This window comes from Lagenorhynchus albirostris, chromosome 2 (assembly GCF_949774975.1).
Source record: "Lagenorhynchus albirostris chromosome 2, mLagAlb1.1, whole genome shotgun sequence".
Lineage (NCBI taxonomy): Eukaryota > Metazoa > Chordata > Mammalia > Artiodactyla > Delphinidae > Lagenorhynchus > Lagenorhynchus albirostris.
Window position 1 is genome coordinate 104,395,367 of NC_083096.1, and position 17,993 is coordinate 104,413,359.

The following is a 17,993-nucleotide window of genomic DNA, read 5'->3' on the forward strand; positions in this document are numbered from 1 at the left end:
TAAAATGAGATCTCAATAGACCAATTACTAGTAAGGAGATTGAATCAGTAATAATAATAATAATAAAAAAATCTCCCAACAACAAAAGTCCAGAACCAAATGGCTTTATTGGTGAATTCTAACAAACATTTAAGAATTAATACCAATCCTCCTCAAACTAGTCTAAAGAAAAGAGATGGGAACATTTCCAAACTCATTTTACCAGGCCAGCATTCCCCTGATACCAAAACCAGACAAGGATGCCACAAGAAAAGAAAATTACAGGCCAACATCACTGATGAACATAGACATGAAAATCTTCAAAAAATATTAGCAAACTGAATGGCCAGCATCAAAAAATCTACAAACAATAAATGCTGGAGATGGTGTGGAGAAAAGGGAACCCTCCTACACTGTTGGTGGGAATATAAATTGGTACAGCCACGATGGAGGTTCCTTAAAAAACTAAAAATAGAGCTACCATACAATTCAGCAATCCCACTCCTGAGCATACATCTGGAGGAAACCATAATTTGAAAGGATGCATCCACCCTGATGTTCACTGCAGCACTATTTACATCAGCCAAGACATGGAAGCAACCTAAATGTCCATCAACAGAGGAATGCATAAAGAAGATGTGGTACATATATACAATGGACTATTACTCAGCCACAAAAAGGAACGAAATAATGCCATCTGCAGTGACATGGATGGACCTAGAGACTGTCATACAGAGTGAAGTAAGTCAGAAAGAGAAAGACAAATATCATATAATATCACTTACATGTGGAATCTAGAAAAATGGTACAGATGAACTTATTTGCAAAGCAGAAACAGAGTCACAGATATAGAAAAAAACTTATGGTTACCAAGGGGGGAAGGTAGGCAGATGGGATGAACTGGAAGATGGGGATTGACATATATACACTACTATAAATAAAATAGATGACAAATGAGAACCTACTGTCTAGCACAGGGAGCTCTACTCAGGGCTCTGTGGTGACCTAGATGGGAAGGGAATCTAAAAAAGAGTGGATGTATGTATATGTATAACTGATTCACTTTGCTGTACAGCAGAAACTAACACAACATTGTAAAGCAACTATACTCCAATATCACTTAATTAAAAAAAAGTATTTTAAAATAAATAAATATTTTTAAAAAATATTAGCAAACTGAATTCAATAATGCATTAAAAGAATCATATACCATGATTAAGTGGGATTAGGTCCAGGGACATAAGGATGGTTCAACATCTGCAAATCAATGAGATACCACATTAACAAAATGAAGGATAAAAGTCATATGATCATCTCAAAAGATGCAGAAAAAGCACCTGACAAAGTTCAATATCCATTCATGATGAAAATGCACAACACGTGGTTATAGGGGGAATGTACTCCAACATAATAAAGGTCATATATGACAAACCTACAGTTAACATATTACACAACTGTGAAAAACTGAAAGCATTTCCTTTAAAATCAGGAACAAGATAAGGATGCCAACTCTCATCACTTCTATTCAATACAGAATTGGGAGTCCTAGCCAGAGAAATTAGGGGGAAAAAAAAGGAATAGAAGGAATCCAAATTGGAAAGGAAGAAGTAAAACTGTAACTGTTTGTAAATGACATGATATTATATATAGAAAACCCTAAAGATGCCATCAAAAAACTGTTAGAACTAGTAAATGAATTCAGTAAACAGCAGGATACAAAATCAGTATATAAAAATCTGTTGTACATCTATATATTAATAATGAATTATCAGAAAGAGAAATTAGTAAAATAATCCCATTTATAATTTCATCAAAAAGAATAAAATGCCTAGAAATACATTTATCCAAGGAGATGAAAAACCTGTACACTGAAAACTGTAAGACACTGATGAAAGAAACTGAAGAAGATACAAATAAATGGAAAGATATTCTGTGCTCATGAACTGGAATAATTAATATTGTGAAAATGTCCTTACTATCCTAAGTGATCTACAGATTCAATTCAACCCCCATCAAAATTCCAATGGCATTTTTCACAGAAATAGAACAAGGTATCCTAAAATTTGTATGCAACCACAAAAGACCCCAAATAGCCAAAGCAATCTTGAAGAAGAACAAAGCTGGAAGCATCACACTTCCTGATTGCAAACCATGTTACAAAGCTATAGTATAGTACATATTAGCATAGAAATGGACACATAGATCAATGGAACAGAATAGATGGCCCAGAAATAAACCCATGCATGTATAGCCAATTAATTTATGACAAAGGAGCTAAGAATATACAATACAATGGAAAGAACAGTATCTTCAATGAATGGTGCTGGCAAAACTGGAGAGCCAGATGTAAAAAAATGAAACTGGACCCCGATCCTACACTATACACAAAAATCAACTCAAACTGTATTCAAAACTTAAATTTATGACCTGAAACCATAAAACTCTTATAAGAAAAAACACGGGGTAAGCACCTTGATATCAGGCGTGGTAATGATTTTTTGGATTTGACACTAAAAGCAAAGGCAACAAAAGCAAAAATAAAAAAGAGGGACTCTATAAACTAAAAAGCTTCTGCACAGCAATGGAAACAAATAAAATGAAAAGGCAACCTACAGAATGGGAAAAAATATTTGCAAATCATTTACTGATAAGGAGTTAATATCCAAAATACCTAAAGAACTCATACAACTCAAAAGCAAAGAAACAATCTAATTAAAAAATGGGCAGAGGAAATGAATATACATTTTTTTCAAAGAAGATATACAAAGAGCCAATAGGTACATGAAAAGGTACTCAATATCACTAACCATCTGGGAAATGCATATCAAAATCAAATGAGATATCACCTTATACTGTTAGAATGGCTATCATCAAAAAGAGATGAGTGTTGGCAAGGGTGTGGAAAAAAGGGAGCCCCTGTGCACTGTTGGTGGGCATGTAAACTGGTACAGCCATTAAGGAAAACAGCATGAAGCTTCCCCCCAAAATTAAAAATAGAACTATCATTCGATCCAGCAATACCACTTCTGGGTATATATTCAAAGGGAATGAAAACAGGTTATCAGAGATATCTGTACTCCTATGTTCATTGCAGCATTATTCACAATAGCTCAGATAAGGAAAAAACCTAAGTGCCCATCAACGGATGAATGGATAAAGAAGATGTGGTACTACCAAACGTAAAATAGATAGCTAGTGGGAAGCAGCCACATAGCACAGGGAGATCAGCTCGGTGTTTTGTGACCACCTAGAGAGGTGGGATAGGGAGGGTGGGAGGGAGGGAGACACAAGAGGAAAGAGATATGGGGACATATGTATATGTATAACTGATTCACTTTGTTATAAAGCAGAAACTAACACACCATTGTAAAGCAGTTATACTCTAACAAAGATGTTAAAAAAAAAAAAAGATGTGGTAAATATACATACAATGGAATATACAATATGCCCTTTGGAACAACATGAATGGACCTTGAGGGCATTATGCTAAGTGAAATAAAACAGAGAAAGACAAATACTGCATGATATCACTTATATGTGGAATCTTAAAAAAAAAAAAGTCAAACTCATAGAAACAGTGAGCAGGAAAGTGGCTGCCAGAGGCTGGGTGGTGGGGGAAATAGGAGAGGTTGCTAACAGGGTACAACCTTTCAGGTATAAGATGACTAAAGTCTGAGGGATCTAATATATAACATGATGACTACAGTTGGTAACACTAGTTGTATAATTGAAATTTGCTGAAAGATTAGAACTTGAATGTTCTCACACACACACACAAAATTTTTTTTAAGTTCATGGTTGAACGTAAATTATTTCTCCTGTGGTAATATGATACATATCAAATTAATAATGTCCAAATTCAGTGTCTTCTAAATAAAGTGCATTTTATTCAAATAGGTCAATTTTTGGTTATTTAGTCCTCTACAAACTACAAGGATGGGAAAATAAGTCATAAATTTACTTCATTATAGTTCTGCTTTATGTACTTTTATATGTTTACTTACTTTAATAAGTAATGCTTCGTTTATAGCTTCAATTACTTTATTCCTGTCTTGGACTTGCTGATGCAAATTGCTTATAGTGTCCTGAGCTTCTTTTAATTCTAGTTTTGTTTTCTCTAACTGTTCATTTAGTTGCTGAACAGAAGTCTTTTGAGAATCAGCAGTAATCTTCCACTTTGCATGCTTCTCCTGATGTGAAATCATCTACATAGCCCCAAAATTGAAAAGGAAAGGAAGAAAGAAAACAGGGTGAAGTTGGTTTCAACAACATTCTAATACTTTCCATTTCCACTTAAATGAAAGTAAATTCTGTTTGTAGTTACAAACATGATTTCTCAACAAATAACATACTAGAGGGAAAAAGGGGAGAAGGAACCCATAGTTTTAAATTTACTTAAGAACAGTTAACGAAATACCATGGACTGCTTTTGGATCCTGATTTGAACAAATCAGCTATAAAGACATTTTTGTGATAACTGAGGAAATCTGAACAATGATTGGATGTATGATGATATTAAGGAATTAAAGTCAATTTTTAGGTGTAATAATAGCATTGTGGTTATGTTTTTTTAAAATAGCCCTTATCCGACTTCCCTGATGGCGCAGTGGTTAAGAATCCACCTGCCAATGCAGGGACACGGGTTCGAACCCTGGTCCGGGAAGATCCCACATGTCTCAGAGCAACTAAGCCCGCGCACCACAACTACTGAACCTGCACTCTAGAGCCTGCGAGCCACAACTACTGAAGCCCGCGTGCCTAGAGCCTGTGCTCTGCAACAAGAGAAGCCACCGCAATGAGAAGCCTGCACACCGCAATGAAGACCCAACGCAGCCAAAAATAAAAATAAATAAATAAATTTATTAAAATAGTCCGTATCTTTTAGAAATGTTTACTGATGAAACAATCATGTTTGGGATTTGCTTCAAAACAATATGTGATATGTGGGGGAATGTGGGGAAGGGAAGAAAGGGAAGTGAGTGAGGTTAAAGATATGGTGACCATACTTCCCAGTTTGCCTACGGCTGTCTAGGTTTTATGCCTGGTATCCTGGTGTAGTTACTAATAGCACCCTTTTTCATTCTCAAAAGTATTTCCTTTTAGATAAAAGAGATGGTCGACATACTTATAGATCAAATCAAATTGGCCGTGAGTTGATAATTACTGAAGTTGAACAATATATAGGAAGAGTTATACTATTCTACTTTTGAATATGTTTAAAATTTTCCATAATAAAGTTTAAAAAAATCTCATTTTCATTGAAAAAAAATCAGGAGTTTTGCAATTAAATAACTTTTCTGACAACTCTGAAACCTGTATTTTAAAAATTACAGTTAAAAATTATTGATCTCCTTTCCTATTACTTTAATGACATATCCTCTCATTTTTATATTCAACCAACATACACACTTTAAAAAAATCTTTGTTAAGAACAACAACAAAAAAACCTATATATATATTTTTTAACCTGTATTTATTTTAATTACTCCTATTTGAAGGTCCTTATTTTTGGAAAATAGCAAGGCATTTTATTATCCACTCTTTCCATTCCTTAAAGGCTTCTACAGGTTTTGGCAAATTCACATTATCCTCATGACTATGTTTTGGAGGGAGGTGTGTCAGCAGATTCATCTTCAATCCACCTCACCAGCGCTTTGTACCCTTCCACAGTGCTACAACCAATAGCATGCTGTAACTTGTGTAAACAGATAGGGTAAAAGTTTAGGGGGCACTGGTCAGCTTTTCCCAAATCTTTGGAACCTTGCATTAGATGTTCAAGCCACTGGCAGTGTTAAAGTCCAAATCTGTGTCCAATCTCATGGGTTAAAGTCTTATAGGATCAAAGTGGCAAAACACTAGTCATTTCAGGAATGTAATAGTTATCAAAAATTGAATAGTCGTTTGAAGGTGTTCTCTGCAGCTTCTTTACCTTGCCTTCATAAGATAAACTATTAAAAAAACGCCATACCTGACAAGGCTGAATATCCCCATACCATCTGTTAAAGAGGCCTGTCCAAAGGCAAAATTCCAGGGAATCTCTTGGGTAATGCTCAGTGTTATTCCCACAACACAGAAGGCATCTTTAGGCTTCTAATTTTTTAGAACTTCAGGGTATGCCCTGCATGAATTTGTAGGTTTTGGATGTTATCACTGACTCTAAAAGAACACCTTGCAGAGACAGGAACTGGTTCTAGGAGCTTTACTGTCAAGCCACAGAAAAATGCTTCACAGTAGCCCTTGAGTCATTTAATATATTCTTCACTGATAACTCTGGTGTTTCCTAGAGATCCAATGCACTGTATATAAATACTGCATTTCTCTGGAGAGGGTGTCTTTCTGTAAGGATCACTGAAAAACTTTTCAAAAGTCTTGGGGAGCCTCAGGATGGGAGGTATCCAATCTGATCACGAATGCAAGATGGGTCCAAAGGTATCACCCTCTGGCTGGAAGTCTTCATTTATCAAAAGCTGTTCCACCAGCACCTAACTTTTACTGTGACACAAGTGCTGGGTTCTTAAGATGAGAGCTGTTTTTAGTGTCTGTTTAGAGTTCCATACTGTTTGCATAATGAAAGGTCTCTTCCATTCACATCGTGTTCCTATGTAGAGCTTTCATTTTTCTGTCTGAATGGGTTAAACAGCTGTTTCACCACGAGGCTTAAAAGGACCAGCATGTCTGGGGCCTGACTGGAAAAGCATTGTGCTGGGTGCCTTCATCCCCGACAGGCCTCCAAGACACCAGCTGCAGCCCCTGTGCGAGTATCCATATTAGGTGTTTTTATATGATGCATATAAAATATTAATACCAGATATTAAACAGCAATACTAGAACCAATTTTTACAATTCATTTTATGTACTATTGCTTATAAATAATTTCAGGATGCTTATAAAACTAAAAGTAAAAAATTGGATGATTAAAATAAAAGTAGAAATTCAGACCATGTAATAAAAGCATACTGAGTAGTTCCTGGCAAATACTTGAGATGGACCAATTATTACTGATGGTCACTAAGTTGACCAGCTAATATCAAATAATTATGCTGAACTCATCAGCATTCACATTTGTCTCTAAAGACCAAAGGTTGTAATCTCTTGGCCTGAGGACTGGATTCAGCTTGCAAATGTGTTTTGTTTGGCAGACAATGTTTTCAAAGAGATTTGACTCTAAATGCATTTAAACAAGACATGGTGACCACAAACCCAACTTATCCCTCACAAAGATGTTACCAAACTCCCTAGAAATGAGTTTAATATAAATATATTTGCAACCATTGCCATACGGAAAAATGCTTTATTAGAACTTCATAAGTAATTTATTCAGATCTTAAACATAAATTCTGGATATCTTCAAATATAGTTTTTAAAAAGACAAGAAATGCTATTCTAATGGGTGACACTGCCCATTTCTATAAAGGCTCAGGACACATGGATAGATAAAAAGTATTGTACTGCCTCTCTAACTTACTATCAGAGCAAATGTTGAAAATTACAACACATTAATAGATCTACATCACATGAAACAGCTTATATTGGTTATTAAATACCTCCAGTTAGTTTTGGCAAGCGCTATTTTATAACCAATGATACAATGATAATGATGTGCCAGGCTCTGGTGTAAGAACTTTAACTACACTAATTCATTTAATCCTCAACACAGTTTTATGAAATAGATAGCATTATTATATCCATTTTAGTTAAAGATGTTAAGTTAGTTGCCCAAGGTTACATAAGTGTCAAGTAATGAGCTGAGATTTAGAACCAGGATGCCTGGCTAAAGAATTCAACCTCTTAACCCCACAGAATATTAGTTCACTGGATATGAAGCAAAAGTTATACGTTTAGGATACCAGAAATGGAAGACCACATGTAGTATAGTACTCTATAATGAACATTTAAGAGCTAGACTTATACTTTGTTCAGATAGATCAACACACTTTAGCAGGGGGTAATAGAACAAATTAAATTTTTATTTACCTCTAGATGATAAGCTTCTTTGACAGATTCTACTTCTGCTGACAATTTCTTGATTTCTGCTTGCATTCTTACTTCTAACTGAGCTTCACGTACTTGAGAAGCCCCCAACTCTTCAGCTAAATGTTTTCCATGAGCTTCCTTAAAATGACATATTAAGTAAAGGTTACATTACTTGTTTATTTGGCTATTATAGCTAAACAACTCACCACATTTATAGAAGTATCTTAATCTTTTATAATACTATGTACTCATACACAGTTACCATATTAAATGTACACTTTAAAAAATGTATTAATCTAGATTTTAATCTAGATCTTTAAGAAAGTACTAATGGGAAAGTATCAGTATATTGTTTGTTATCATAATATAATAGAAGTTCACTAACCAATGCGTTTTGTAAAATAAACTAATAACCACAGAACACTGAACTTTGGCAGATAATAGTCTGCTCTTAGGTATGGGTATGCATTTTTGCTCACCAGATGTGCTGTTTGCTTATCTACAGTCAGTTGTGTATTTATCCAGACCTATTTATGCTAGTTGTGTTTGTGACTACAATTATGTAGTTTTATTATACATTATGAACATTGATGAAATATGCATGTAAAATGAATGTTTTTATATGAAAACTAAGTTATATGCTTTGAGACAATTCAATGAGTGAGTCACAAACATTTGCTACCCAATTAGAACCAGTCAGGATAGTTGTAAAATATTGTGTGAAATCCCATAAAAAATATGAGATGCTATCCTCTGATTCACAAATGTCTTTCAATTCTTTTTCCATTTTAAGAAACTAAAATTGGAAACTATAGATGATGGAATATGAGTATGGTTTATGCAAGAAAGACTAGGTGGAATTTTAATCAAGTGACCCTACCATACACCAAAAACCAAGATTTGGTCCCACATTAAAAGATTAACGCATGAATGTAAACTTAGATTTTTGGGTTAAAATATAATACTTAAAGTGTCATTTTTTAAAAATAAATGTATTTATTTTGTTTATTTATTATTTTTGGCTGCATTGGGTCTTCGTTGCTGCGCGGGCTTTCTCTAGTTGCGGCGAGCGGGGGCTACTCTTCGTTGTGGTGAGCGGGCTTCTCACTGTGGTGGCTTCTCTTGTTGCGAAGCACGGGCTCTAGTCACGCGGGCTTCAGTAGTTGAGGCACGGGGGCTCAGGAGTTGTGGCGCACGGGCCTAGTTGCTCTGCAGCACGTGGGATATTCCTGGACCAGGGCTTGAACCTGTGTCCCCTGCGTTGGCAGGTGGATTCTTAACCACTGTGCCACCAGGGAAGCCCTAAAGTGTCATTTTTTTTTTAATGTTTATTTATTTATTTATCTTTTGCTGCGTTGGGGCTGCATTGGGTCTTCATTTTTTCTTTTCTTTTTTATGCGGTACGCGGGCCTCTCACTGTTGTGGCCCCTCCCGTTGCGGAGCACAGGCTCCAGATGCACAGGCTCAGCGGCCATGGCTCACGGGCCCAGCCGCTCTGCAACATGTAGGATCTTCCCGGACCGGGGCATGAACCCGTGTCCCCTGCATCGGCAGGCGGACTCTCAACCACTGTGCCACCAGGGAAGCCCTGGGTCTTCGTTTTTGCGTGCGGGCTGTCTTTAGCTGCGTCAAGCATGGGCTACTCTTGGTTGCGGTGCAAGTGTTTCTCATTGTGGTGGCTTTTCTTGTGGAGCACTGGCTCTAGGTGCGTGGGCTTCAGTAGTTGTGGCACATGGGCTTCAGTAGTTGTGGCTTGTAGGCTCTAGAGAGCAGGCTCAGTAGTTGTGATGCACGCGCTTAGTTGCTCTGCAGCATGTGGGATCTTCCAGGACCAGGGCTCGAACCCATGTCACCTGCATCAGCAGGCAGACTCTTAACCACTGCGCCACCAGGGAAGGCCTAAAATGTCATTTTTAATAATTCCCCACTTTCACTTACTTATTTGATTAACTGAGCTTAGTTTATCAGATAAAATCAATTATACTACATTTAGATACTATTGATAAGGACAGAAATGAGATAAAAGATAGCCTCCCTCTTCCTAGTAGACTCCCATGTGCCTGACATTCTAGTAAAAATTCCCTGTATATTTTTTATTAGTCTAACCACCCAGAAATGTGAATAAAAATGTCATTAGGTTAACCAAGGCTAAATGTAAAAACATTTTCAGTCAATTCCCATACTGAATTAGTAACCATAATAGAAAGCAGAAAAATCACAAGAACTTTTCTAGAATACCAATAAATACATTTTTTTCGAAGTCTAAGTAATTAACTCACATATATCAATCTAAATATTTTTAAGCCAAGTTGTTAACTTTCTATCTAATACTAGGGAAATACAATCTATATTAGTGCTCTTGCTATTTAAAATCTCTTTTCCTCCCCAAGGGTTCTGGACTGCAGGTTTCTAACAGTTATAAATTTAGATAGTCAGTTTTCATATATGAATGGCTACAAATGTAAAAAGTTTTTACTAAAAAAGATTTATTAGAGACTTCCCTGGTGGTCCAGTGGTAAAGAATCCGCCTTACAATGCAGGGGACGCGGGTTCGATTCCTGGTCAGGGAACTAAGAGCACACATGCTGCGGGGCAACTAAGCCAGTGTGCCACAATTACTGAGCTCGCGTGCCTCAACTAGAGCCCGCGTGCCGCAAGCTACAGAACCCATGCGCCCTGGAGCCCAAGCGCCACAACTACCGAGCCCACGCACCCTGGAGCCTGCATGCCACAACTAGAGAGAAGCCCACGTGCCACAACGAAGAGCCTGTGTGCTGCAATGAAAGATCCCACATGCCTCAATGAAGATCCCGTGTGCTGCAACTAAGACACAATGCAGCCAAAAATAAATTATATTAAATAAACAAATAATGAATAAATCTTTTAAATTAGATTTATTTTTTTTCTTTGAGTGATAGCTCAAATTCACTTGAAAGTCTGAAAGTGCTTTATAACTCATTTTATTGAAAACTAATTAGTTTGACTAATACTCAGTTCTGAGAGACTTCCAAGTTACACTACAATGCTGTGCTAAATATAACAGTTTTTTAAAAAATTTGGGTAAAATACACATAACATAAAATTTACCACCTTAATCATTTTTAAGTGTAAAATTTGGTGGTATTAAATACATTCACATTGTTGTGGAACACAATTAACTTTTGTAAGAACTATATTCTATAGTCGAAAAAGTAAAGGTTAAAAATTTTAGTATTTTCAGTAAGGTAAAATTAGAATAGGGATTACTTTCTCTTTAGAGAGTTGCTTTATTTCCTCCAGTTCACTTGACAGCCTTTCTACTTCTCTCTGTGCTTGCACTTGTTGACGATGAGCCTCCACCAATTCTGTATGAGAGTTCTGCAAATGCTCCCGAGATAGCCTCAATTCTTGCTCCAAATCTATGGCCTCCTTGTACTGAGTTGCAATGTACTGTTCCTGCTCTTTCATAACCTGAAATGCACAAGATATTTGTAGGTTTCAAAATAAAATGATACAGATAACCTATTCTTACTCTGATTTCTCTTTTAATAAATGACTTAACCCCTCCCAACTAAACCTCTATATAATTTAACATATAATGAATATCATCCACTGTGAAACTAACATTCGAAAATGTTTTCTTTTTTAATGATAAAAAAATGACAAAAGTACTGTAATAAATCTGGGACTCACTGGTATATTTTACATGACTTTAATAGGCAAGCTGCATAATCCTTTAACATTATGATGCAACATCACAGAATATATAATAATATAAAGAGAAGAAAGATGTTAATATTTCATTATCCATGTCAAAGATGGAGAATATACTGGCGTGAATAATCAAAACCTACCACTAACCCACACAGCTTGGTTAAGGATGATCTTATTCACTGCAAAAGGGAAATTTGTTATTGGGACTACTACTCCTTCTGAAAACCTTTTACATTCCTCAGTTAAATCCCTAGTAAAGTATTATTTCTTAGAGAAAAAGAAATCAGTAAAAAGTAAATTAGTTCTAAATTGGCTCAGTGAGGTAGATTAGATGGTAGATAATGACGCTTGACTTTAGGGCTGATAAGAAGGAAAGAAACCAGTACAAATCACTAGGACCCTAATGTCTAGAATGGGGGCCTAAGGTCCAACAGTGTTGTATATCAGTATAAATCTCATGTAAATATTTTTAGCCAGCCCTTGTTAAGGAACATGAAATGATTGAGCCAGTAACCTTTCTTTTTTCTCACTGGGGCCCAAACTTGGTCTCAGAGACCCTGCTTAATTTATGTATTGATATATAATCCAACAAATATTTATTCATGCTTACTATGTGATATGTACTATTCTAGGTGTTGAGGATAAAGGAGTGAACAGAGGAGACAAAGTGGCTACCCTTGTGGAGTTTATATTCAACTGGAAGAGACAGATAATCAATTAATCAAACACAATAAAGAGCTATATATTGATATTAAGTTTTAAAGTTGAGTATAGTATTTAAAAACAAAAAAAAGTTACATCCATGAGAGCTCTTAGAAACAAATTCACTTTTAAAAAAAGGCAAGTGGGTGGAATGAGTTCAGTAGTCAACACACATGCAAACTGATGATATGAAGTCATCAAACTTTATCTGGCAACTCAATGTAGTTGGCCTCAATAAAATACAACTATCTGTTAATTCATTCTCTGGATAGAGTCCCTCAAGGACAAAGGAGTGCATCCTATTAATATCTGATCTTCAGTTCTATCACATAGTAGGTTCTCAATTAAAACATACATATATTTATTGATCAAGTGAGCATATATCATGGATTTACTATGTGAGAGATATGCAAATGCCTATAAGGAATATAAAGACAAATAAGATGATAACCTCACCTATAATCAGAACATCAGAATAAAGTAATTAATAAGATAAGGAAAATAGTAGGTATCTGGCACAAATAATTAGCCTAAAAATACTTATGGCACAGTTTCTGTGCATACTAAATACCAATCACATACTAAAACCAATCAGTTTAAAATATAAAGATTTTAGACGAGGGGAAGATGGCAGAAGAGTAAGACGCGGAGATCACCTTCCTCCCCACAGATACACCAGAAATACATCTACACGTGGAACAACTCCTACAGAACACCTACTGAACGCTGGCAGAAGACCTCGGCCCTCCCAAAAGGCAAGAAACTCCCCACGTACCTGGGTAGGGCAAAAGAAAAAACAGAGACAAAAGAATAGGGATGGGACCTGCACCAGGGGGAGGGAGCTGTGAAGGAGGAAAGGTTTCCACACACTAGGAAGCCCCTACGCAGGTGGAGACTGCCGGTGGCGGAGGGGGAAAGCTTCAGAGCCGCGGAGGAGAGCGCAGCAACAGGGGTGCGGAGGGCAAAGCGGCGAGATTCCCGCACAGAGGATCGGTGCCGACCGGCACTCACCAGCCCGAGAAGCTTGTCTGCTCACCCGCCGGGGCGGGCGGGGCTGCGAGCTGTGGCTCGGGTTTCGGTCGGAGCGCAGGGAGAGGACTGGGGTTGGCGGCTTGAACATAGCCTGAAGGGGTTAGTGCACCACGGCTAGCCGGGAGGGAGTCCGGGGAAAAGTCTGGACCTACCGAAGAGGCAAGAGACTTTTTCTTCCGTCTTTGTTTCCTGGTGTGCGATGAGAGGGGATTAAGAGCGCTGCTAAAAGGAGCTCCAGAGACGGGCTCGAGCCACAGCTAAAAGCGCGGACCCCAGAGACCTGCATGAGACGCTAAGGCTGCTGCTGCCGCCACCAAGAAGGCTGTCTGCGAGCACAGGTCACTATCCACACCCCCTTCCGAAGAGCCTGTGCAGCCTGCCACTGCCAGGGTCCCGGGATCCAGAAACAACTTCCCCGGGAGAACGCACGGCACGCCTCAGGCTGGTGCAACACCACGCTGGCCTCTGCCACCGCAGGCCCGCCCCACACTCCGTGCCCCTCCCTCCCTCTGGCCTGAGTGAGCCAGAGCCCCCGACTCAGCGGCTCCTTTAACCCTGTCCTGTCTGAGCGAAGAACAGACGCACTCTTGTGACCTACATGCAGCGGGGGGGGCAAATCCAAAACTGAGCCCCTGGGAGCTGTGAGAACAAAGAAGAGAAAGGGAATCTCTCCCAGCAGCCTCAGAAGCAGCGGATTAAAGCTCCACAATCAACTTGATGTACCCTGCATCTGTGAATACATGAATAGAAAACAAATCATCCCATTTTGAGGAGGTGGACTTTGAGAGCAAGATTTATGATTTTTCCCCCTTTCCTCTTTTTGTGAATGTGTATGTGTATGCTTCTGTGTGACATTTTGTCTGTATAGCTTTGCTTCCACCATTTGTCCTAGGGTTCTATCCGTCTGTTTTTTTTTCTTTTTAATTTTTTTCTTAATAATTATTTTTTATTTTAATAACTGTATTTAATTTTATGTTATCTTCTTTCTTTCTTTCCTTCCCTCCCTCCTTTAGACAATGAATCATCCCAAATTGAGGAGATGGACCTTGAGAGCAAGATTTATGATTTTTTCCCCTTTTCCTCTTTTTGTGAGTGTGTATGTGTATACTTCTGTGTGAGATTCTGTCGGTAGAGCTTTGCTTCCACCATTTGTCCTAGGGTTCTATCCATCCGTTTTTTTTTAATAATTATTTTTTATTTTAATAACTTTATTATATTTTATCTTACTTTATTTTATTTTACTTTATCTTCTTTCTTTTTCTTCTTCCTTCCCTCCTTCCTTCCTTCCTCCCTCCCTCCTTTCTTTCTTTCTTTCCTTCTTTCTTTCTACTTCTACTAATTCTTTCTTTCTACTTTTTCTCCCTTTTATTCTGAGCCGTGTGGATGAAAGGCTCTTGGTGCTCCAGCCAGGAGTCAGTGCTGTGCCTCTGAGGTGGGAGAGCCAACTTTAGGACACTGGTCCACAAGAGACCTCCCAGCTCCACATAATATCAAATGGCGAAAATCTCCCAATGATCTCCATCTCAACACCAGCACCCAGCTTCACTCAACAACCAGCAAGTTACAGTGCTGGACACCCTATACCAAACAACTAGCAAGACAAGAACACAACCCCACCCATTAGCAGAGAGGCTGCCTAAAATCATAATAAGTCCACAGACACCCCAAAACACACCACCAGACGTGGACCTGCCCACCAGAAAGACAAGATCCAGCCTCATCCACCAGAACATAGGCACTAGTCCCCTCCACCAGGAAGCCTACACAACCCATTGAACCAACCTTAGCCATTGGGGACAGACACCAAAAACAAAGGGAACTACGAACCAGCAGCCTGCAAAAAGGAGACTCCAAACTCAGTAAGATAAGCAAAATGAGAAGACAGAAAAACACACAGCAGATGAAGGAGCAAGATAAAAACCCACCAGACCTAACAAATGAAGAGGAAATAGGCAGTCTACCTGAAAAAGAATTCAGAATGATAGTAAAGATGATCCAAAATCTTGGAAATAGAATAGACAAAACGCAAGAAACATTTAACAAGGACCTTGAAGAACTAAAGATGAAACAAACAATGATGAACAACACAATAAATGAAATGAAAAATACTCTAGATGGGATCAATAGCAGAATAACTGAGGCAGAAGAACAGATAAGTGACCTGGAAGATCAAATAGTGGAAATAACTACTGCAGAGCAGAATAAAGAAAAAAGAATGAAAAGAACTGAGGACAGTCTCAGAGACCTCTGGGACAACATTAAACGGACCAACATTCGAATTATAGGGGTTCCAGAAGAAGAAGAGAAAAAGAAAGGGACTGAGAAAATATTTGAAGAGATTATAGTTGAAAACTTCCCTAATATGGGAAACGAAATAGTTAATCAAGTCCAGGAAACACAGAGAGTCCCATACAGGATAAATCCAAGGAGAAATACGCCAAGACACATATTAATCAAACTGTCAAAAATTAAATACAAAGAAAACATATTAAAAGCAACAAGGGAAAAACAACAAATAACACATAAAGGAATCCCCATAAGGTTAACAGCTGATCTTTCAGCAGAAATGCTGCAAGCCAGAAGGGACTGGCAGGACACATTTAAAGTGATGAGGTAGAAAAATCTGCAACCAAGATTACTCTACCCAGCAAGGATCTCATTCAGATTTGATGGAGAAATTAAAACCTTTACAGACAAGCAAAAGCTGAGAGAGTTCAGCACCACCAAACCAGCTTTACAACAAATGCTAAAGGAACTTCTCTAGGCAAGAAACACAAGAGAAGGAAAAGACCTACAATAACGAACCCAAAACAATTGAGAAAATGGGAATAGGAACATACATATCGATAATTACCTTAAATGTAAATGGACTAAATACTCCCACCAAAAGACACAGATTGGCTGAATGGATACAAAAACAAGACCCATATACATGCTGTCTACAAGAGACCCACTTCAGACCTAAAGACACATACAGACTCAAAGTAAGGTGATGGAAAAAGATATTGCATGCAAATGGAAACCAAAAGAAACCTGGAGTAGCAATTCTCATATCAGACAAAATAGACTTTAAAATAAAGACTATTAGAAGAGACAAAGAAGGACACCACATAATGATCAAGGGATCAATCCAAGAAGAAGATATAACAATTGTAAATATTTATGCACCCAACATAGGAGCACCTCAATACATAAGGCAAATACTAACAGCCATAAAAGGGGAAATCGACCGTAACACATTCATAGTAAGGGACTTTAACACCCCACTTTCACCAATGGACAGATCATCCAAAATGAAAATAAATAAGGAAACACAAGCTTTAAATGATACATTAAACAAGATGGACTTAATTGATATTTATAGGACATTCCATCCAAAAACAACAGAATACACATTTTTCTGAGGTGCTCATGGAACATTCTCCAGGATAGATCATATCTTGGGTCACAAATCAAGCCTTGGTAAAGTTAATAAATTTGAAATTGTATCAAGTATCTTTTCCGACCACAATGCTATGAGACTAGATATTAATTACAGGAAAAGATCTGTAAAAAATACAAACAGATGGAGGCTAAACAATACACTACTTAATAACGAAGTGATCAGTGAAGAAATCAAAGAGGAAATAAAAAAATACCTAGAAACCAATGACAATGGAAACACAACGACCCACAACCTATGGGATGCAGCAAAAGCAGTTCTAAGAGGGAAGTTTATAGCAATACAATCCTACCTTAAGAAACAGGAAACATCTCAAATAAACAACCTAACCTTGCACCTAAAGCAATTAGAGAAAGAAGAACAAAAAAACCCTGAAGTTAGCAGAAGGAAAGAAATCATAAAAATGAGATCAGAAATAAATGAAAAAGAAATGAAGGAAATGATAGCAAAGATCAATAAAACTAAAAGCTGGTTCTTTGAAAGGATAAACAAAATTGATAAACCATTAGCCAGACTCATCAAGAAAAAAAGGGAGAAGACTCAAATCAATAGAATTAGAAATGAAAAAGGAGAAGTAACAACTGACACTGCAGAAATACAAAAGATCATGAGAGATTACTACAAGCAACTCTATGCCAATAAAATGGACAACCTGGAAGAAATGGACAAATTCTTAGAAAGGCACAACCTGCCAAGACTGAATCAGGAAGAAATAGAAAATATGAACAGACCAATCACAAGCACTGAAATTGAAAATGTGATTAAAAATGTTCCAACAAACAAAAGCCCAGGACCAGATGGCTTCACAGGCGAATTCTATCAAACATTTAGAGAAGAGCTAACACCTATCCTTTTCAAACTCTTCCAAAATATAGCAGAGGGAGGAACACTCCCAAACTCATTCTATGAGGCCACCATCACCTTGATACCAAAACCAGACAAGGATGTCACAAAGAAAGAAAACTACAGGCCAATATCACTGATGAACATAGATGCAAAAATCCTCAACAAAATACCAGCAAACAGAATCCAATAGCACATTAAAAGGATCATACACCATGATTGAGTGGGTTTATTCCAGGAATGCAAGGATTCTTCAATATATGCAAATCAATCAATGTGATACACCATATTAACAAATTGAAGGAGAAAAACCATATGATCATCTCAA

At 37.6% G+C, this 17,993-nt stretch overlaps 1 protein-coding gene and 1 pseudogene across 1 annotated transcript in view; both read right to left on the minus strand.

The window, feature by feature from the left end:
- Positions 1 to 17,993, minus strand: part of CCDC18 (coiled-coil domain containing 18) — a 140,912-nt gene that overhangs the window by 28,496 nt on the left and 94,423 nt on the right. Inside the window, exons 26-28 of the mRNA XM_060139563.1 lie at positions 11,200 to 11,403; positions 7,954 to 8,091; positions 3,984 to 4,184 (exon numbers count right to left, since the gene is read on the minus strand). Of these exons, the coding sequence (XP_059995546.1) occupies positions 3,984 to 4,184; positions 7,954 to 8,091; positions 11,200 to 11,403 (543 nt within the window). The remainder of the gene's footprint in view (positions 1 to 3,983; positions 4,185 to 7,953; positions 8,092 to 11,199; positions 11,404 to 17,993) is intronic.
- LOC132516076 (archaemetzincin-2-like) lies at positions 5,482 to 6,436 on the minus strand (annotated as a pseudogene).